The sequence below is a fragment of the Populus alba genome, chromosome 2 (assembly GCF_005239225.2).
Source record: "Populus alba chromosome 2, ASM523922v2, whole genome shotgun sequence".
Lineage (NCBI taxonomy): Eukaryota > Viridiplantae > Streptophyta > Magnoliopsida > Malpighiales > Salicaceae > Populus > Populus alba.
In genome coordinates this window covers 3,326,301-3,349,367 of record NC_133285.1, presented here as the reverse complement: position 1 = coordinate 3,349,367, position 23,067 = coordinate 3,326,301, and the positions used below count along the sequence as shown (strand labels likewise).

The following is a 23,067-nucleotide window of genomic DNA, read 5'->3' as shown; positions in this document are numbered from 1 at the left end:
CATTTTCTCTGTGGAGTTGGACCTCGGGAATTTCCATTTATTCTCTTTCCCAGCTGTATTAATTCCTTATGATTTTCGAAAACAAAAACAAAATGAAGGCAAAATTAAGCTACACGGAGAAGGGAAAAGAAAAAAACATCTGATCAAATATATATGTTTCTGTTCCTATTACAGTAACCTTGAGAGACCTCACAATCTCTTGTAGAACCCCGAGGCAAATTACTCTTGTCCTAAATATCACCAAATCTCCTTTCGTTGACACGTTTTGAACGATTGTGTTCTGTATATGCTTATTGTTAACAACCCAATCCTCTAGCTTCTGATCCCTTCATAATTCTCAGCCTCTTGCAGGTGGAGATAAACATACTGCAATACGATCAAAACCCTTGTAAATTTGGGGAAACAGATAGCTAGGAGAGCACTTCATCTATATAAAAGATAAAGAAACTATGGAAGATGGAACTTACTCCCATGGAACGTCTCCAACAAGCATCCAATCTCCATCTCTATCTTCGTAAGTAGGAGCGAAGTCAGATCCATTGTATCCTTCATTCTCCGAGTACTCTCCTGAAACATTTGTTTAGACTCTAATTAGAAACGATAAAACAATATTTAATCCACCATCGTTACTATTATCATACATGTGATAAGGGAGTTTGCATATACTTACCGATGGTAAGCTTGAACATATCTTCCAACGCTTTGAGGAGCTCTGGGTAGCTCCTGTACACCTTAAGATCAATCTTCCTGAGATAAGGAGCTCCATCCACGCTTACTTTGACGTACATTCCAGCACCATCAACTCGATCATTTTTCTTTGGTTGCAAGCAATTTTTCCTGTAAGATCGGATTGGTGGCCATCCCACTACCTGTGCCCTGCCATCATTAGCCAACACAAACATGTTATCACAGGAGATATTCGACACAAATCAACGCAGTTGCTCATCTTGATCATGTCTCGAAAGATTCGGCTGTTCAATATGTTAGAGGTGAAAGAACTTACTTGGCAGGAGGGGCACCATCTCCTTCACAATTTTCAACATTGGAGGACAGACTAGAGCTGCCCTTGGACCTAGACTCCTCTGATATTTCTGGTGATGCTCTCTTGTTACTCCTGACACTAGGAGTGGTTGATGGTTTCTCCGGTTCATCGCTTCCAGGCAACCCTAATCTCAGTTCTGTTGCCTTTAGATTTAGATGTCTTTCGTATGCCATTAACCTCTCCATTGCTTATCACGAATGTTAGAGCAATAACTTGATGATGCCAAACAAATAATTAATCTCTCTTTTGGCCACAACCTCTTGCGCAGAGGGAATTCTTGAATATTCCAAATCAATCAAAGTTGAACTATTTCTTGAAACTGTTGCTGTGATGCTGAGAAAGATGCGATGCAGAAATAGTTTTATAAGGGTTGTTAACAAGGGACAATATCCAGGTGACTTATTCTGTTCGTGCATGAATTTCAGTGATCAGGAATGATATCCCCACAAACCTGTGCCACACGCTCTACCATCTGGACCAATCACATATTGCCAGGTAGGGTTTGAAGGTGGGCTCACAGAAACTAGCCTGAGTTTGCGCGTGGAGCTGAATCATTGAAGTGAAAGCCGGCAACAGATATCATTGCTTGTCAAATTAGACGCACAAAGGAGTTTGGTGTTGTCAGTGAGGGGGACAAAGAAGAGACAAGCACGGCCGATAGTATTGAAGGCTTGGGACCGGGAACGAACGGATGAGATTTGATTCTTAGAGAGGCAGATCATGGAACGTTGGATCTTGAGGGTTTGATGGGGACATCCCCATGTGACCTGAGGGTCCCTCGTGGATGTCTTTGATTGGCAATGCATGGTCATATGGGTTTGACATTAATGGGACCCTCTGTGTTTGGAATTTGATTTGGTCTCGTGGACGGTACATGACATGTGTAATGTCATGTGGCATGGTCAGCTCTTGCCTTTTTGAGCCTTACATGACCTTAAATGAATTATGCCATTCTCTCTCTCTCTGTAATGTCGTGGATGTACTTTTTTATTAGAAGAGTTTTTTTAAGCATATAAAAATTATGATACATTTAACTTTATAAGTTCAAAAATAACCTCAACATCATTAAAAATATAGTTTAATTTTAAAAAATTTAAATTATTTGTAAAAAATACTAAAACAACAATATATTAAATTAACTTATAACAACCCAAGTTAATTTGTTAAGTTCACGAGCCATGTTACAAGATCATAAAAATGTTAAATAATAAAATTATACAATGTAATTTTTAATCAATTCAATGTTAAATAATAAATTTTAAAAAAAAAAACACAAAAACTTCCTGGGTAAAACTAGATAATGAGACTAGAAAAACCCATAAAAAAATTAAAATAAATTTTAAAATTCAATTCCCAACCAACACTTTTTGAATAATGAAATTATAAGAAAATCAATATAAGAAAACAGGCACAATAAAATAACTCGAGAAATGTGATGAGAATAATCTAATAAAAAATAAATTAAAATAAATTTTAATTTTTAATTTTTAATCAATCTAATATTAAAGGATGAAATTAAAAAATATATATATTATTAAAAAAAAAAAAAAACTTAACTCAAATCAGGTTAACTTGCCTGACCAATAATATAAATAATGAAATCAAAATAACCATATAAAAAATAAAATGCAATAAATTATAAAATTTAATTTTTAATAAATCAAATAATAAAACTAAAAAAAATATTATTATAATAAATAATATTTTATGAAGTGTTAAACAGCAGTCACCATCATTTTGGTTTTTGTTAATTATTAAAAAAAATAAAATTGGGTTTCTACTGCAAGGCAATGTAGGCAAGTAGAAATCAACATCAAGATGTTCCTCCTTCCAACCACACGGCCCCACATTAATTACAGGGAAAGATGCCACCATTTAACTTTGAGTCTATCTCCTAGCCAAGAGCACACATTAAATGCCTGCATCCATGGGAGCCCCATGACCACCTACTCAAGGCAAAATCTTTGTTTAGTCAAGTCTTGTGGCGTATAATTTACAAGCCAAGCCCATATGGCTCGCAAATCTTCTCGGTTTTGCGATTAATTGAATGATAGGTATGCGTAACAACTACAATCTGTTTCTCCGTAATGCGATAGTGCTGTCTGATTGTTACCTTTGTAATTCTCGTCCACAATTTTTATTTATTTTTAAATTCTGGCCATGATATTTAGAATTTTGATAGGTGTAAAAACACAGAGCCTCCGCGAGTCCGCTATCTTGGCAGGTCTGAGATTTAAGTAATTTGGTAGCTCCGGCTGCGATTTCAATTTCTCCGACCAAATCATCAACCTTCCTTTAGATATAGTCGACTGCTTTGCTGCCTGGGCTCGTGATCCACTACCAAAATCATATTTGCTCTTTCCATGGACCATTTATGTATAGAAAAGTTTGATTAAAATGCTCCCTCTCCCAGTCGAAAATGAACTTGGTTGTGTTGGAGGAGTGCAACTCTTTCCAGGAAAAGTGACTGGCTTGATCTTTTCTTCCGGCGATGAGATTCCTGCCTATGAAAGTGCTTGGCATTTTCCTATAACGGCAAAGAAACAAAAGCAAGCCCACTGGGTTGGAGGGACTTGTTCTTTTTCTCTGCATCCTGGGTTTAAACCTCACCGTGCACGTCTGTCATCTCCGTGGCGTCTTGCATGTTCACTGGGTTTGCAGGATATTCAGTGAGCCGTGAGATTAGTCGTGGTGCGCGCAAGCTGGTCCGGACAGCCACGTAAATAATAATAAAAAAAAGAAACAAAAGCAAGCCCACTTGCTTCGGATGTTGTCAAAAAAAAAAAAAATCAATCATGTGCATGTACGCGTAAAGGATTCGTGGTGCTTACTCAGGGATGCTGCGTCTAATCTTTCTCTGTCAGGCAAGCTCAGAGAAAGGGAAGATGAAGCATCTGGCAGGCATGGAACATACTGCAGGACCAGTTGCTTTTAATAAGATTGGAATAAATTCCCTAGATCAAAGAGAGAGGAAGAATTCTAAGCATCCAAAAATCGGCAATTTAGTAATTTTCAAATTAACTTCGTTAAAAATCTGTTTATGAAAACAAATGTATACTGGCTGGGTATTTGCTTGTTACAACTCGTGTATTTTCTTATGTAAAGTAGAAATAAAAATTGAGAGAAAATCCTTTTCTAGTCTGTATTTGCCTCAAAAGTTAGCTCCCTTTATCTTTAATTTTGAGCAGACCTTCCAATTTGAGAGATAGCTTGGGATATGAAGCAGCTAGCTTCATTCTGGCTTTCAAGTAAAAAGTACCTGGCAGCTGCCGGTGCTAGCACGCATACAAAGCTATGAGTCCATGTAGAAGATCAAGCCATGTCAACTGAAATTAAAATTAATGCAGTCAATTTTTGTTAAAGCTTAGAGATAAAGAAGATATGAGTCACTGCATAGCTATATAGAAGTTTGATTGCTTTATATATATATATATATATATATATATATATATATATATATATATATATATGCAAATCCTTTAATTAAGCCTTTTAGATTGTAGTTTAAAGTGTTTTTCGTTTAGAAATATATTAGAATGATATTTTTTTTATTTTTTAAAAAAATTATTTTATAGATCAACACATCAAAATAATCTAAAAATATATAAAAAAATTAACAATATTTATTTTTTGAAATTTAAGAAAACCAGGTTCTCAAATGGTCTCAAGTTTATCTATGGAATTTTTGTGATATACCTAACATGGTTATTTTTAAAAAATATTTTTTGTTTCAAAGTATATTAAAATAATATATATACACTAACAAAATTATTTTAATATTAACAAATCAAAATCATCTAAAAATACTTAATAAAAATTTAATTTAAAATAGAAATAATAATTTTTATAAAAACATTTATCTACGGCAAAAACAAGTAGTGAAAAACCATCTCGACAAAAAGCAATCTTTTAAGAGAAACGGTAGACAATCATCTCTAAAATTGAGTTTGGTGCTGCGTTTGCATCTGTGTTTTTGCCCAAATTTGAATCTTTTTTTTTTTTGCTAAAATTGAGTTTAGTTTATATTTTTTAAATCGTTTTGATGTGCTGATATAAAAAATAATTTTTAAAAAATAAAAAAACATCATTGCATGTATTTCGGCACGAAAAATTATTTGAAAAGCAACCACTACCACACTATCAAACACGCTCTAATCATCCATTGTATGAACCATGCCAGACGCAAAAAGGGCCTACCACCTATTTCAAAACCAAGACCAGATCATGGCATTGATTTTAGTATTTTAGTGTGTGCTCGGTAGGCTTTAAAAATATTTTTTATTTAAAAATATAATAATAATATTTTTTTAATATCGGTAAATGATTTTTTAATATATTGATACTAAAATAAAAAAATTATTTTAATATATTTTAAATTCAAAAATATTTTTAATAAATACCCTTCACCACATAATACACAGTTTATTTTATTAATTTTGAGGGGCGTAATTTAATTAGTCAGGTCTTAGGTTTATTTTCTAGAGGTTACTAGTTTGAGTCTCACAAATTTCAGAGCTGCTGGAGGCTTATATGATCGTTAATTTCAGGTCCCATAAAATTAGTTGAGGTACATAAAAACTGGTCCGGATATCCATATTAAAAATATATTTTTTTTTCTTGCAATAAATGGACAAATAATTAAAGAACTCTAAAACGCGTGGGGAAAGTACTGTAGCTTTCCCCACGGTTTTCCCTGCCAAAACATATCGCCTGTCATTAAATATATTATAATTGTTTAAGTTTTCTTCTTCTTTTTTCTTCTGTCAGCGACATCATGATGGTTTCTGAAATGGTTTCAAAAATTAGGCTGCTGTTGTTTTCTTTCCGTGTAATTGGGTTTCTTTTCCTTCTATCAAGGGAAAAGACATCTTATAATCTTTGGCATCATGTCCGTTTTCATTGTTTCCTTTTCTGTTATTTGATCACATTGTCACCTCTTCTTTTCCCCAGCCAAAACCCACACTAGCAATCAACATCCACCGTTGTTTTTCTGCCTTCTCCAGTGGCTGAAGTGGATCACCAGCAGCTTCACCGTCGATCACCATCCAGCAACAGCAGCAAACACCTCCCGCAGGCTAGGTAGCTTCTTCTCTTCTTGCTTCTCCACGTAAATCATGCATCTCTCAGCTCCCACCTCTCTCAGCAAGCAACTTTAGAGTGACAGTAGCTTTTAACATATTTCAGAAGATGGAACTGTATGTTCCAACTCAACTTAAAGACTGATGATTGATACATAAAAAAACCTATCATTTATTTTCCAGAGAATTATGAAAGGAGGGGCACATTCAAATAGAGATTTTCTTCTTTTTTTTCTATCCTGTCAACTACAGACACTTCTCAAAGCTCCTGATACAGTAAATAGAGTGAGACATGCATCTAAAACTACCCCTTATTCAATCGTTGATGGATGATAAAAGCAACCAAAAGTCTTATGATTACCCATACAGTCAGATAAGCTAAACCTATGATCATGTCAAACGTTCATGGAAGTCCAGGGGTAACAAAGAAGGTAACGAAACGCTACATGGATCTCACCGAAACATCAAAGATCATATCGCTATGGCAAGTCTGAAAAGTAAAAATATGGGAAACAATAAAAGAATCCCATGAAGGCATGAAGTGTTTATGTTTGATCAAGTAAATAGTATTTGAGGAATTAATACACCGTTGTTTTTCTACCTTTTCCAGTAGCTGTAGTCGATCACCAGCACCTCCACCGTGGACCACCAGCAGCTCCACCGTCGACCACCATCCTCACGACAGACCAGCAACAACAACAAGCACCTCCCCCAGGCCAGGTTGCTTCTTCTCTTCTTGCTTTTCCACGCAAATCATGCATGAATGCTGTTAAAAAAAAAACAACAAACCCTGTAGAATACATGAGTAATTAATTACCTGTTGCTTGCAATCTGCTTTGCCAAAGGAAATAGCAATTTGGTTAATTATTAATTTGTAATAATGATTAACAATTGGTTATATATATTTGGTGCTCCATTTCTCCCTTATGCAATCCGGCTCAATCTAAGATAGTGTCAACTCCAGAGGAAGCAGATTGCAAAGTCTTCGACAACAATCAACTTTTAAAAATCCGTTCTCAAACTCGGTTCCTTCTCCTCCTTCGCAGATCGCCGCCTTCGTCTATAAATAAATAATAATAAAAAAAAACTTTAAAAGAAGATGAACTTACCTTGACAGTGATGTCGTCTTCTTCTCCTTCGGTTGATCATCTTCCTCAACATGAGGTAGCCACGCATCATGATCTCACGGAATCGGACCAGAGAAGCTGCTGCTGGTTCCGGTGATGGAGCCAATAAAGTTCAGATTTCATTTCTTACAAGGCAGTCGGGTTTTTGCCATCTTTCAACTCATTTGGCATCCTTTTCATTCCATGTTTTCCTACCCTTAATAATTAAGGAGTCTGGCTGAAGCATAGGCAAAGCAAGCTCAGTCAGATTCAATTGGCCGAGACTGGCAACAGAGGGATGATTCTGTGGTTTCCGTGAGTTCAGGGCTTAGGGGTGGGGCTTCGATTGATAGATGAAGCTAAGAGCGCATCTGGTCTTCATGAAAAAAGCAATGGGTTACGGGCTCATCTCATATGTCCGATTCAGGCATCTCTCTTATTGACGCAGAAAATAATTCGGGGGGACGTGGAACCGGACAAGATATTTTTTGCTCTGAGTTTGTTGCCGAGTAGCATGGACACCTTCCCACGTGTTTGTCTGGACTTGGTCTCATCACATTTATTTTACTATGCACATAGGTACAACATTATAGGTAGATCCATGTGAATTCCACTTCCCGTGATAAAATTAATGTCCTATGCTATTATTTTTTTATGTTGGAAAGGTTACTTTATTACAAAGTATTTTTAAAAAATATTTTTGTCTGTGCTTATTTTTATTTCTATTTTTATATATTTAATTATTTAAATGTATTTTATAAAAAAAAAAGTTTAATGAAATATATTTGATCATCAACCTTCAAATTTAGTTCATACGTACCCTTGCCTTTGGCTAATCTGAATTCTGATCTTCGATCTGATGGAAAGGTAAGAAAATCATGGCAAGTAAAACCAAACGCAGAGGGTTTGAAATGAAAATGAAAAATGACTGATGTGGTAGAGGCCTATAAGAGCTTCCTATAGTAGTACAAAATTAATTATTACATTTCGTGAGCTTCGGAGGATGTGCCACCTCTGTCTCGCACCCTCATGTGTTGTGCTTCGCAGTTGTCGCCAGAGGAGAAAAACAAGGAAAAGACGATGACGACTTTTGTGACCTCCCCGCCTTAGTCTAATATTTTACAAGTTAAAAATTATATGCAAAAGCAAATCATTACTAGCGATTCCAAAATAAGCTTTATTTCATAGATAATGCATCTTATAATATTATTTTTTAGATAGGACATAAAAAAAATAATAGATCACGGGAAGTGGAATTCACATGGATCCATGTGAATTCCACTTCCCGTGATAAAATCCAGTTTAACATGTCCTATGCTATTATTTTTTATTAATGTCCTATACTATTATCTAACATGTCCTATGCTATTATTTTTTATTAATATCCTATGTTATTATCACGGGACATTGAATTCCACCTCCAAAGTAAGCTTTGTTTCATAGATAATGCATCTTTTGCTCTAACATAATTTATGTTTTTATTTTCGTGGCTTTTTCTTTGATTTTTTAAATCACAGGATTTATTTTATGGTCTTTTCATATTGCATATCCCATTTCAAAATCTCTAGCCCTAATCACCATTATATTGTTATTATTATTATTATTATTATTATTATTATTACTATTTTTATATATTTAATTATTTTAATGTATTTTATAAAAAAAAAAGTTTAATGAAATATATTTGATCATCAACCTTCAAATTTAGTTCATTTACTAGAAAACATGTTTGACTCATAATTCATAAAATATTTTATAAATAATAACTTATTTCAACCATTATTTTCATATCATCATAATTATCATCTCACTATCTAACCCTTTACCATTATTTTATTATTATTATTATTATTATTATTATCATCATTATAGTATCACCCTCTTTATTATTATTATCATCTCAACTTATCACCATCATTATTAAAAAAAATATTTTGCAAGTTAAAAATTATATGCAAAATAAAATCATTGCTAGCGAAAAATGACATGTTTTAGAGTATGGTTCTTGTTGTTTTTTAAAATGTTTGTTGTAGTGAAATATATCAAAATAATATTTTTTTATTTTTTAAAAAATTATTTTTTAAGACCACATCAAAACGATTAAAAACATAAAAAATTATTAATTTTTAATAAATGAAATTTAAAATTTTTAGAAACACAATCACGTTTCTAAATGCTCTTTTCATCAACAGTGATTGTTTATGTTAGGTTTTCTTGGCACTTGGTCTACTTCAAATTTCATTTATCTTTTGAAAAAATTAAAGTGTATTAACTTTTTGGATAGGTGGCATAATTATGTATACTTAACAGCATGGTTTAATACAGTTCAAGATGGTATTTAATTACGTGAAGAATGGCGAAAATATAACATACAGGATTGGGATTAATACAAACAGTAGTCGAAGGATGTTATAAATATGGAAGCAAAAATACAGGGGCGTGTACGTCTTCATGTTTTAGGTACAGATTTCACATGCCTAATGATCATGTAAAGAAAGCAGGTCACAAGTCCTTGGTTTTTTAGCAGTGTTTGCATATGTCAAACTATGGATTATAGTATGGTTTTGAAAATAAAAAAATTTCTTACCCTATGTTTGAATTTTTTAAAAAAACATTGCGGGACACGGGACACTCTCATTAAAAAAATTACAAAGATTATAATCCTTATTCTTTGCAGCTTATACGATTTTGTTTTGATTTTGTTACTTTCCTTTGTTTTTTTCTTTAGCATTCACCAGAATTGTGATAGATTGTAGAAGTTATTGCCTTTATTCTTTGTAGCTTATACCATTGTGATAATTATGCTGGAGTTGTGATACTGATTTCTTTTACCTAGATATGTTGCCTCATCTTTTTTTTTTTTTTTTTGTTCTTTCATGCCTCATTCTCCAGATCTTATACCCCATGTCTGTTTATTTTTATCCTTGCACATATTAATCAAAATTGAACTTCGTTTTTCAGGTCTTTTGAAGGGGCTACTTTTTTTATCATCGGTATTTTTCTCAGGTTTATTTTGTGCCTCTCTCTTATTTACTTTATCCATTTCTATTTCCTTGCATGCTTAATCATGATTATGGTATTCCTATGTTTAGCAACACATAATGTCTTTTTTTAATCGCTTAATATTTTATTGTTATATCTCCATCCTTTCCTGAACCAAGGAGTTATGTTTTTAGCTAACCCTACCCTATTATCATGTCTTATGATATATCAAACATTTCAGTGTAATTATCCCTATGTTTACATGATTTCTTTAGAAAGTGCATGCCATTAGCATTTTCTCTATCCCTGTGTTTTCCTTCACTTAGCCATGATCATGTACTAATCATGGTTTTTTTTGTGTTTTTCTTTCATTTACCTTGGTGTTTTATTTTCATAATTTATTTAGAGCAACATGACAAGTCCTCACGGACATGTTCAACCGAATGAGTATGTGCCATCTTCTCCATACTCACAATTTGTCTTGAATGACTACGAAACCCCTGTTGATAGAATCTTGCTATCCAATAACCCGAGCTCTTCAAATACACCATCTGCTCCACAACATACTCAAGGGGTTGGCACTTTGGTTTGTTCACGCCAGCACATAGATATACAAACCACCTTCTCCTTATCAAGCAACATAGTGCAAACTGAAAGTAATGAAATTAATGCAGCAAGGCTATCCAATCCTCCACAATCTACCGCACTTGCTTCATTTCACTGTGATGAATCTGAAGAAATTCTCTGAGCAAACCCTTAATCATCAATCTACTATAAGCCAGGCATTATATCAGCAAAAAAAAAGGCGTATGTAATCCAATCATGTACCTTTTGTAGCCATTTAACCTGTATTTATGATTGCCTATTTTATATCATTCGTTCAACTCTCTCAACTTTATTTTTTTACAGGTTATTTAATTGAATACATTGATTTTGGGGATAAAACATACAAGTGTAACCATTGCAACGCTCTTTTTTTGGTTGCAAGAACGCTTGGCCCGTTCAGCCAAAACAAACCCATGCTTTACACTTTGTTGTAATAATGGAAAGGTTGTGCTTCCTGCTCCACAAGAAACACCTAACTATCTTGATAACCTCCTTAACCCAAACAATGGTTCATCGTCCAAGAAGTTTCGACGTGAAATTCGTGCTTATAACTCAATGTTCGCTTTCACGTCCATGGGGGCTGTGGTTGATCATTCTGTTAATTCTCGGCCTGGATCTTATGTTTTTAAGGTCAATGGATATTGCCACCATCTTATGGGTTCTCTTCTTCCCATGGATAATAGAGGCCCCAAGTTTGCACAGCTTTATATTTTCGATACAGATAATGAGGTTTCTAACCGGCTGCAACCATTCTGCAATGAAAATTTTCAATCAAGCTTGGATAGTCAGATTGTTGTTGGTCTAATCAATATGCTTGATTCATCTAATCAATTGGTTCGTTTGTTCCGTCATGCTGGACAAAGGTTCGGGGATGTCGAGGTTCCAGAATTCAAACTTCGGTTAATTGGTAAAAGAGATGATGACTCAAGGCAATACGATGATCCTTCTTTAAATGACATTGGTGGTTTGGTTGTTGGGGACATTGGTCATTGTCGATCTGATCGGGACATAATTATTGAAAGTTTATCTGGAACACTTCAGAGGATCTCAAAGCTTCATCCTAAATTTATGTCCCTTCATTATCCACTTCTTTTTCCATATGGTGAGGATGGTTTTCACACTGATATTCCATTAGCTCATCAAGAGCAGCAACCACCTAAAAAAAGGCAAAAGGTTTCAATGAGAGCCTATTATGCTTATCTCATTCATGAAAGAGAAAAACAAGAAAGCACTCTCATAAAAGGCGGACGATTGTACCAGCAATTTTTGGTTGATGCATTTGTTAATGTTGAAGAGGAACGTTTGGATTTTATACGTGCAAACCAAGAAAATCTTAGAAGTGAGCATTACAAGGGAATACATGATGCTGTTACTAGAGGTGATGTTGATGGATCAACTACAGGGAAAATTATACTTCCATCATCTTTAACAGGAAGCCCTCGGTATATGATTAATAATTACCAAGATGCTATGGCCATGGTCATGGTGGAACAGGAAAGACTTTTTTATGGCATACAATTATTAATCGAGTTAGATCTGAAGGTTCAGTTGTTCTTGGTGTTGCCTCATCTGGAATAGCTTCTCTTCTATTACCTGGAGGGCGAACAGCCCATTCTAGATTTAAAATTCCATTAGAAGTTAATGAGAGTTCAACATGCGAGATTAAACACAACACTCACCTTTCACGACTACTGGAGATGACATCACTTATTGTTTGGGATGAGGCTCCAATGAATAATAGATTCTGTTTTTGAAGCTTTGGACAGGTCTCTACGAGATGTTCTTAGACTTAACAATCCATTTGGTGGCAAGTCTGTCTTATTAGGTGGGGATTTCCGACAAATTCTTCCTGTTATACCTGGAGGAACAAAAGAAGAAATAATTAATGCTTCTTTTACTAGCTCATTGCTATGGTCTGCATTCACATTCCTCACTTTGAATCAAAATATGCGACTATCAGCTGAAGGTTTAAGCCCAGACCAAAAAGGATGAACTTAGACAGTTTGCAGAGTGGATCCTTTTAATTGGTGATGGACAAATATGTGATTTGGCTGTTTCGGATGATCATGATGCGGCATTTATCAAAAATCCCATGTGAGCTTCAGGTTGAAGTAATTGATTCTCCAATTGCAGCTATTGTCTCTGCCATATATCCTGACATTGAAAGAGCTCATCTTGACCCATTCTACTTTAAAGACAGAGCAATTGTTACACCGAAGAACCTAACTGTTTCTGAGATTAATAATTTGATCCTTGATATTATACCTGGTCATAAATATAACTTTCTTAGTTGTGATTCTATCCAAACAACTTCTGGTGATATTGACAACAATCGATTTATTGTATCCAATTGAATTTATCAACCAGCTTGACTTTAATGGTGTGCCCCAACACAGTATTTCATTGAAAATTGGCACACCGATTATGTTACTTCGGAACCTTAATCCCTCTGCTGGTTTATGCAATGGAACAAGGCTTATTGTTACACAGCTTGCCGAGCGAATTATTGAAGCCCAAATTATTACCGGTTCTAACATTGGAGATCGAGTTTTTATTCCACGAATTGTCTTTCCAGTTAATGATAAAAAATGCCCCTTCACAATCAAACGGAGACAATTTCCTATTAGGCCTTGCTATGCTATGACTATTAATAAAAGCCAAGGACAATCACTTAAGATTGTTGGTGTCTTCTTGAAAGAACAAGTTTTCAGTCATGGTCAATTATATGTTGCTTTATCAAGAGCTACATCAAAGAATGGACTTAAAATCATTTCCCTCGATCATGAAGGAAAACCATCATGTTATGCCAAAAACATTGTTTACAAGGATATCATTCAATTATTACCAAAAGGTAATCTTTGTATTCATTGTTGTATCTTTTGTGTGTTTAAATTCCTTATTCATAACCTTGAACATCTATGAGTCTTCTTTCAACATATATATAAAAAAAAAATTAGTTCCATTTTAACTATAATATATTTAAGTTTTTGCTTTTTTTTGTTTTTTGTTGCATGCGGACAATAATTTCTCATACTCCTCTATTTTTCATAAAGTCTTTTCATGTCTTTTCAGGTTAGCCTGTCACTTCGTCTGCTATTTATTTTTCTACTTTGGATCAACGACTTCACTCCTTGCCCTTACAATTTCATGTAAGTTTGTTTTTTCTTCACAGCCCTTACTCCATGCTTAGGGTGATTTTAATATTGAGTAATGAGTGGACATGCTAATTCTTGATTTTTGTTGTTCCTAACCATTAATTTGTTTCATATACTACTTTCACCTTTGCCATACATGTATGAAAATAATCAATTGCCATACACATGTATTCATGATCTGAATTACATTTCCTACAATTAAATAGAATTTATGCTTTTATGATGACACTTTTCTGCCATATTAGCTTTATATTTTCAGATTTGGGTTCCATTTAGATCTACTACTATGTTTATATTTTAATCTCATGTTTAATTATTCGCTTATTTGTTCAATTTTTCCTTGCTTTTTTTAAATGCAGAGTAATGGCTATTCATTTACACAACATTAAAAAATATGTTTTCTACCCTTTAATCCGAGCTCGAGTATGTCGTGTTTGGATTCCAAAACAAAATGGACAAGCAACAAACTTCAATTGCCTATTTGTTGATCGTGAGGTATGCAACATATCTACTAATATAATCTTTATTATTGTTTTCTTCAAATTCTTGCCTCTGCTTGCATGCTTTTTTTTGGTCCATTTTTTAATTTCCCACACAATTATGCAATGTCACCAATTATTTGCCTTTTTTAATGAACAAGGGTGGTGCAATACAAGGATCAGCCAAATCTAGAGATGCTGCACATTTTTCTTCAATCATTATTGAAGGTGGATATTATGAAGTCAAAAATTTCTACACCTTTGAAAATCGCTACATGAATGTTGTTGTTGGCCATGAAGCTGTTGTTGATCTTAAGTCTGACACCAAAGTAACTCACCTCAATTCTCCCCCACTTTCAATTCCACGATATTACTTTAATTTCACAGATTTTGCACATGTCCTTAACAAAGAAAAAGGATCAAGACTTCTCACAGGTGTTCTTCATTCTTACCCTTATGTACCAAACTGTATCATGCATAGTTTTTTCATTCCACTAACATGACTATTCAATTATTTATATAGATGTTCTCGGTAGGCTAAAAGCAATACAACCAATTGAAAAGATTTTGGTTCGGGGGCAAACACTTGAAGACAAAAGGGAGTTCATCCTTGAAAATATACGGTTAATGATAAATTCAAATTATTTATTATATTGAATTCCTCCTAGCATTAGTCTAATATACTTTTATTTTGTTTAGAGGTGAGGAGCTTCGTATCACTTTATGGGGTGACATTGCTCGAAGCTTTGACGACGCATCTTTAGCAGAACAAGATTCTCCTCTTATCGTTGCTTTTGCTGGTTTTCGTGTCTCTGAATTTAGAGGTTTCCTTCGTTCTATCATCAGGCCTACCATCATTCAATGTTATTAGATTTTCGGTTCAAATTTCATAACCTCTTCACATTAAATATACACCAATAAATATGTGGTTGTTACATTTTTTATAGGATCTGCAAATCTAATTGGCACCGCAGCTTCAGTTTGGTATTTTAACCCGGACATACCAGAATTATTAGCATACAAGCATTAGTAAATTTCTATATTCTTTGAACCTTTTGCATTTGTTAAAATCAAATTTATGTATTAATGTTTAAATTAATTCTCAACACCTTTTTCTTTATCTTTTTGTAGCTATGCTCAAATGGCTGTTGACTTACACCAGCTGCCTCCATCATCAGGAGCTGTCCTCTCATTGGAAACTCAGATAAATGAAAATAGAAGAACAATAAGGGAGATCCTCTGTATGGACCCATACGAACACAAGGTATCTATTATGTTATTCTTTAAATATTACTTATTGCAATTCATGTCGTGATGCCCAAGCCCAACAATTGTCTAATAAAGATAGATCGTCAAATATAGTGTCTAGGATCAAGAATCATGGCATAGAAGTTCAAGGCCTATAATTTTATATCTCATGGCTGGTTCCAGACCCCTATAATATTATGATTACACTGCTGTTGGCAATCACCAACACTGCATAGCCTGCATTTTTTATGAAAAAAAAATGTATGACTTTGTGCTTTAATTGACACCTGCAGAATGAAAGATTTACATGTAAAGCTTTCATAGTTGATTATGATCTCTTCAAGGGATGGTGGTGTCAAAGCTGTCCAGATTGCAACAAGCCACTCTCTGGACTCCCTAATAATTTGCGATGCATGGAGCATGACTATCCATCCTCTGCACCAGTCCCATGGTTCAACTAATATGCATACCAAAACAACGTTGAATTTTCAGCTAAAACATATATTAACCCATGCTTTTATTTCATTCTTAACTGGAGCTCTTTTTTCATATCTTTTAGGTTCAGACTTAACTGCATCGTTAGCGATGGTCAAGATGTCACGAATTTTCTTCTCTCTGGCAAGACAGCTGAGTATTTTTTCAATGCTTCAGCTCATCATTTGGTGTTCGACAAACAATTCACTGACCCATTTTATTGTTCCACCTCAAATGATTGAGAAATTAAACAAGACAAAAATATTTCAGCTTCGATTTGGAGCATACAAATCTGTTCTCGGCAGATGTGAGATATATGTTTGCAACATCTTTGATGAAATACCAACTAAAGCATCTGTTAGCCCACCTAGCCCCATTAAAAAACATTGACACGCCAGCCTCAATAACCTCTGCTGCTGGAAGTTCAAGGACTTTCACCCCTTCAAACACCAAACGTTGCAGATCCCTTGGATGTAGATCAATCTCAGATTCAGACTCCAGCTTCACAGCAGGACACCTCTCCACAAAAAGACACGTTCCATGACAGCTGCCATCGCCAGTCAAAAAAGAGCACTAACCTTCAATGATGTTGAGCCACACGACAGGTTTGCTTTGCCTCCCCACACATAACAAATAATTCCAGTGCAAACATGACACACCAGCGGAGGCCACTATCTCATTTCTTTGATATGCATTCCTTTAGTAATTATTCCTTGCCTGATCAACAACTTTATAAATACTCTTCCCTTTCATTCTTAATATCTTATTTGGCATGCAAATATCATCCCGTGGAATCTTTTTTCAGCTATATCATTATTTTTATTCTTATTTTTTTGATTTCAAGATATTAACTTCCAAGACACCACTATCTAATATTTGCTCAACATTCATCCTATGAAAGTTATTACTTAATTGTTCTACTAATAAATAAATTGTTTTGTCTTTCATTCACATTGTTTACATTTTCCATTCCTTAAGTACTTCCTTTCAACATATGATTCAGCACCCAGCTTCCCCACCCAAAACCCTTCAACGAAGACTCATCAAAGGAGCATCTCTACAAAGATGATGACAATCCTGCACCTCAACTTTCAAAAAAGCAGCGCCTCTCCGTTTCATCACCTGAAAAAGTAAGCATCTACTTCTAATTAGTTTCCCTTCTTTATGAACTCACATACTCAACAATAATGACATCTTCATTTCTCATTACTGATTTATCTTGAAAAAAATTTTAATATTTGTTGCTGTATAAAATTTATGACTTTCAGTTACACTGATTTTTTCCAATAGGAAACCAATTAACATTTGGTTAGTCAATGCTTGCTTTTCCAACATCACAACCTGATTGGGCGTCTTCATCATCTGCGTTGTTGATACAGCTTGCTGCTCATTCACGTCCAATTCTCTACCTATATGTATAAAGCATAAAATATTTACCTCTCGCTGCTTTTGTTATGTTTGAACTAACTTTGTTAACTATCTGAACTTAACTTTTGCAACTAACTCTGTGAATATACTATCTATTCCCATATAATTTTTTTTTACAGATTTTGACACCCGCGGCATCGCGCGGGTATCAAGACTAGTATAAACTATAAAGGATGTCAAATCGACTAGACACGTGTGACGTATTAAATGGTGATAATGAAACGGAGGCCTTGAGCCGCACGTGGTAGCAAAATGTTTTGGATTTTGGACTATCAGGCGTAGAAGAAATTAAGGCCCATAAAAAGGAAAGGCAAAAGCCCCCTCTCTCTCCTTCTTGTTTCCCATGTATGGGTCCAAATAGCTCGTACGCCCGCTCTTCATGTCACTCAAGATGCCCATATGGCATGTCTCGGAGAGGGATCCATAGTCTAAAAATCCAAGTTACTGTTTGTTTTTTTGTGCCGTATTTTTTTAAAATAAAATTATTTTTTTTAATGTGTTGATATTAAAAATAAATTTTAAAAAATAAAAAATTATTATTTTAATTTATTTTTTAATAAAAAATACTTTTAAAAAAACAAAGGATGCTAACTACAATATTGAAATACTTCATACTTCATAGAACTATTTGCTTTTTTGTCTAGGCCACGGCTGTATGGTTTCGCATCCATTGCTCCCTTTCGTTGCGTGAATATACACTTCAGATATTTTTTGAAAATTATATGAATAAAAGCGAGTATATTGCAGATAACAACATGACTATAATGCACCCGGCATTGGAATTTGCATCAACCTATTGGTGGTTCGGTTCTTGTAATAGGTGTGTTTTAGTGTCGTGTATATTTTTTTTTAATATATTAAAATATTTTTTTATATAAATTTTTTATTTTTAAAATCAACACGATAAAATTTTCAAAAACCATTTAGAAACATCAATTTAATATTTTTTTATAACAAAATATATTTTTTAAACAATCTCAAACTGCAAAAAACAAACAGAATAAAAAAATCAAAACTACATTTAAAATTTATATATATATAAGTGAAATTATGCAGATCAGGATCCTAAATAGATACAAATTTTATCTTTATTAATCCTGTCAGCGATCATACCAAGCTCAAAACCTCTCAAGTATTCCAACATAGAAAATAATCACAATTTCGCACGTATTTCTGTATTTTCTTTCCTATATTATAGAAAAGAAAAAGAAAGAACCGCCTTTTATTTTAATTTTTTAGAATGACAATTCACAAAGATTGAAACAAGTAATTCATATATTTTTTTCTTCGGGGGGTGAAGAAATAGCCATCTCGTGTTCTCGGACCACACGTGAGGCTGAGCTCGTTCAACTCTGGACCCCATAGCGGACGAGTAAAAATAGTCCAATATTGAGGCGGACAGAGGCCCACATCTCACACTGACAAGTGCCGTATAGGCTGTGTCTCGGCCTCTTTCACAGGATTTAACGAGGTCTGGTCCGTATTGATATAAAAAAGGGGGACATGATATCCGGCATCACGAGGCCCGGATAACTCATGTAGTCATGTTTGGTATCTATCTACGTGCCTTAATCACCATCAATCATTCCTAATCATCAATAATTTTCTGCAATCATTGAGCCACTCAGAATCGATTCAAAGCCAACACATATATGTCCACAGCAGATGGAATTGCTGGCCACAAGTACGGACGCTAAATCTCCTTTCGCATGGCCAATCGGCCCAATCCTAAAGGAATTTGTATAAGATCATACGAATTACAATGTAGATTTAAGATTCCGAGTAAATATCACAAATAAGTTGATAAGGATGCACACTTGCATGTCCCTACTGACCGTCAGCATTTGTTCTTATCATCGAAGGCGAATTTATAATACGACGTGTTCATGCGTGTACGTGCACAGGAATTAAGTTGGGAAGTTAAACCTTTAGCAATATTATAGTTTCTTAATTATGAATGATACGTGTAATTGATTTATTTTTTTGATTAATGTGGATTTCCGTGTCAGCTTGCATGCATCTCGACTAATTCCACGGGCCCTGTATAATTGATTCTTTGTTTGCATTACAGATTGTTCGTAGGTCATGAAAAAATTTCATATCAAAATTGAGCTTTCTGTTGGTTGTAATCATGGAGCAGGAATTAAATATCAGCTTAGTTATTCCTTAAAAAATAAATCTCTCCTATCATAGGGGACCTTCAATATTTAAGTGAATAGATACATGAGAGAAATAGTATATGAGAAAATTAAAAGAAAATTTATTGTTTTGAGAAAATATTAGATCTGAAAAATTATGAATCTTTCTATTTACATGATAATCCAAGTTATTTATAAACTTTGGACATGTTAGCTCATCTTGATGAAAAGTTATATTATAATTGATTGGTAAAAATATTAGTGTCTATTATTGATTGTTGTGTCTAAAATATAATAAGTGTCGTATTGTATTATTAGTTTGAAATGTGGTGTCAATCATGCATAGAAGTGTATATTCGTAGAAAATCTACTAGTAAAGCGTAATTTATTTTTGTGCATCACTACACCTCTTTCTAGCTTCTCAAAGCTCGAAAAAATATTTAGGTGTATGCATATTGAACAACCTGCCACAAGGGTAAGGGTGTAGTCGTTTCGGCCGGGACTCAACCTCACGGGTGTTGCCTTTTGGGCCATGGCCCAAAAAACATGTGGCTGTGATTTATTTATTTATTTTTTTAAAAAAAATCCACACCATCAAACAGAAAAATGCAAATTCAAGCCTGAAGCTTACTACTAGGAGATGCGGGGAGCTCATTTTCACATGAAAAGGCTCGTAATGGAAAGTTGAAAGGGTGATAAATTAGAAAACATGGCAAAAAAAAAAAAAAAACCTACCAGTACTAGATGGTATTTTCCCATATCTCCCCTTTAAAAAAAAAAGCGAGTTAAAGATTGTTCGAAATGGGTCCATTTTTTATTAATTTATACTCCCAGGAGTCCGTACGGCCTTAACTAGCCCTTGTAGCCAAAGAACCATAACTTCCCCGATTTTGAGGACGTGACATGAGTACGATCCTTCCCTAAAACTTAAGATTTCCATAATAAATTTTCGAACGCGTGCAGCGAGGCGTGTCAATCCAAAAGGGTGCAACAATTCACCACTGCATTCAATCCAAAAGCTTGAAGAAATTCTACCGTCACAATAAGACCTATGCTGCCTTAGCGATATCAAGGGAAGGGCAGGCTAAAACTCCCATATAGATTCACCAACGCTTTAACGAAACAATTCCAGTTAGCACATATGTAGCAGGAATCGCGCTTAGGATCCGCTCTCGAAGTGAGGTTTAGGTCCAAGAGATCAATTTTCCAGCATATAGAAGGTTCATAGCACCAAGAATCCACCAGGCATATCAGTCTTAATATTTTATTTTGCGTTCTGCAACTCAGTGCTCATGATCATTCACATATAGGCTTGTTCCATTTGACCCATACTTTTTTAGTCTGTTACGGAACCACCGCCCACTGATCACAACCTAAAACCTAACAATTTATCTGGTCAATAATCATTGAATCATCATTTAGTCTCCCTAGCTCGAAGAAAGAGGGGGAGCAAAAAAAACTGAGCATGCGGCAGCAGGGTTATAATTATTATGACCACAGGTCCACAGACCATTCGGTGAGTGATGATTGCTGAAACTTATACCTTCTATATGATTCTGTGTAGGGAAAACAAGTGTCAAGATACAACACAAGCAATCTCAGCGCTATAGAATTAACCATAGATCTTCATTGAAGATGTTAATCTCAAAGGCAGTTCTAATTAAAATATGATCCAATGTTTGCATCTCCGTTGAGAAACTTAGAGTTAATTAATTAGCAACTCGATATATATAGCTATAGTATAAATGAGTGGTAAGTGGGATGCCCTGCAGCGGCGCACATGGGATAGGGTTTGACACTAGGGCGACACAAACCCCATGAGCCAAACAAGCTCACATGGCTCAGTCCAATGCATCTATGCACATGCATGCTTTTCTTTACACATTAGGGTCCACCCTTCTAAATTCCCTCAACCACCCAAGCTCGTTTTTTATTACTATTTCGTCTTCCTTTGATCCTTTCTTAGCTTACTTTTTATTAATTTCTTGCTCCTGGCTCGAGACCTTTTGTTTGCTATAGTAATTAGATTTACCAAATTCACTGCTCGACACGTTCTTGGTAGTAAGAGCGATGTCTTATTGCTGCTCGTCTATCTTCGGCTTTTTGCTAGTGATCATGAACGTAGCCTGCATGAGTGCATGCAATTTTAGACCCATCGATCGCACGGCCAGACAAGCTCGGCGCCTTTCATATATACAAGTAACGATACGAACATGCATTCGAGGGACCACTGCATCTCAAATAATTGCACATCTTTTTGTTTTTGCACCTCGCTAGCTTCATGCAATTTATTAATGTAGTGATGTGAAAACACAAAAACCTACGTTCACAAACTAATTACATACTCTAGAAATACAGTAGGAACTGCTGTTTATGGTGTTTAAAGTTTTCATGCATATATATATATATATATATATATATATATATATATAGAGAGAGAGAGAGAGAGAGAGAGAGAGAGTAGATTGCATGTTGTGTATACATGCATGGTGTATTTTATTAGTGTCAATTTTCAGTTTTTTGATGCTCGAAAATATTAGAAAATAATATATATCATATCCTGAAACCTCACCTAATAGCTGAAGCTATTGGATTAAAATTATTTTTTGACATGGTATCAGAGTCTTGATGACCAAATGGTCACGAGTTCGAATCTCACCATCCTCATTTATTTGATAAAAATTAAGCACAAGGTAATGTGAACATGTGCAAGTTTTAAATCCAAAACACTTTTATTTGAAGAGGTATGTTAGAGAATAATAAAAATCATATCCTGGAACCTCGCCTAACAACTTAAGTTATTAGATTGATATGGTTTTTTGATAGGGAAAGAAAAATTAAATTGGACTTGGTGATTGGATCTCTAATGCCAATTTCTTAGGCAAAACATACCAAAAAAAGGAAGAAAAAGAAAGTATGAAAGAAATCAAATTGATCACTTTCGAGAATTTAACATCTCCATTATGTCGGCAAATTTAGTTAGGATATCTCGAGTGTTCATAATTATATAGTGGGGTGCTCTTCGCCATAGAACATGGATTGGATCTCGATCGAAGGCACTATTGATATAAGTCAGAGGACCACCTTCAAATAATATTAAATCTTCACATTAATTTTGATAAGTTCTCTTAGCTTGCCATTATTGTGGGAATGTTTCCTGATTGCAACATCAATCAGGGACCATGAGTGCCTGATCTAAAGCATTAACAAGCTCAAACCGAAGAACCAATCTGGTGTTTAATTGGTATCTGATTTTATTTTAATTATATCTGACTGGCGCCACCGTGAGCATCAATTATAGTTAGGTAGGAATAATTCCATGATCAAGTAG

At 34.7% G+C, this 23,067-nt stretch overlaps 2 protein-coding genes and 1 long non-coding RNA gene across 3 annotated transcripts; 1 reads left to right on the top strand and 2 right to left on the bottom strand.

Moving 5' to 3' along the window:
* Positions 1-122: 122 nt before the first annotated feature.
* On the bottom strand, positions 123-1,406 carry LOC118049298 (auxin-induced protein 22D). The gene is made up of 4 exons (XM_035059244.2): positions 1,004-1,406; positions 671-876; positions 468-567; positions 123-366 (listed from the first exon to the last, which is right to left on the bottom strand). Exons 1-4 carry the CDS (start codon positions 1,225-1,227, stop codon positions 297-299), a joined length of 600 nt encoding a protein of 199 aa, XP_034915135.1. The 5' UTR covers positions 1,228-1,406; the 3' UTR covers positions 123-296.
* Positions 1,407-6,119: 4,713 nt separating this feature from the next.
* On the bottom strand, positions 6,120-7,682 carry LOC118049296 (uncharacterized). Its single transcript, XR_012169136.1, has 3 exons — positions 7,230-7,682; positions 6,722-6,886; positions 6,120-6,261 (listed from the first exon to the last, which is right to left on the bottom strand). It is a non-coding gene; the product is annotated as an uncharacterized lncRNA (long non-coding RNA).
* A 2,938-nt stretch (positions 7,683-10,620) lies between these two features.
* LOC118049263 (uncharacterized) lies at positions 10,621-16,412 on the top strand. Its single transcript, XM_035059213.2, is given in 14 exon segments — positions 10,621-10,794; positions 11,259-12,343; positions 12,581-12,780; positions 12,948-13,147; positions 13,149-13,697; positions 13,887-13,963; positions 14,329-14,464; positions 14,610-14,883; positions 14,972-15,071; positions 15,148-15,272; positions 15,396-15,477; positions 15,580-15,712; positions 15,990-16,147; positions 16,256-16,412. Coding segments are annotated over 14 exon segments (3,450 nt in total).
* The last annotated feature ends 6,655 nt before the right edge of the window (positions 16,413-23,067 follow it).

Bases quoted from the DNA above. Each gene is read 5' to 3' on its own strand.
- LOC118049298 (XM_035059244.2), bottom strand. From the start codon at position 1,227: ATGGAGAGGTTAATGGCATACGAAAGACATCTAAATCTAAAGGCAACA. The intron at 568-670 runs GTAAGTATATGC...CAAATGTTTCAG, and splicing joins TATGTTCAAGCTTACCATCG to GAGAGTACTCGGAGAATGAA. The intron at 367-467 runs GTAAGTTCCATC...ATCGTATTGCAG, and splicing joins GTTGGAGACGTTCCATGGGA to TATGTTTATCTCCACCTGCA.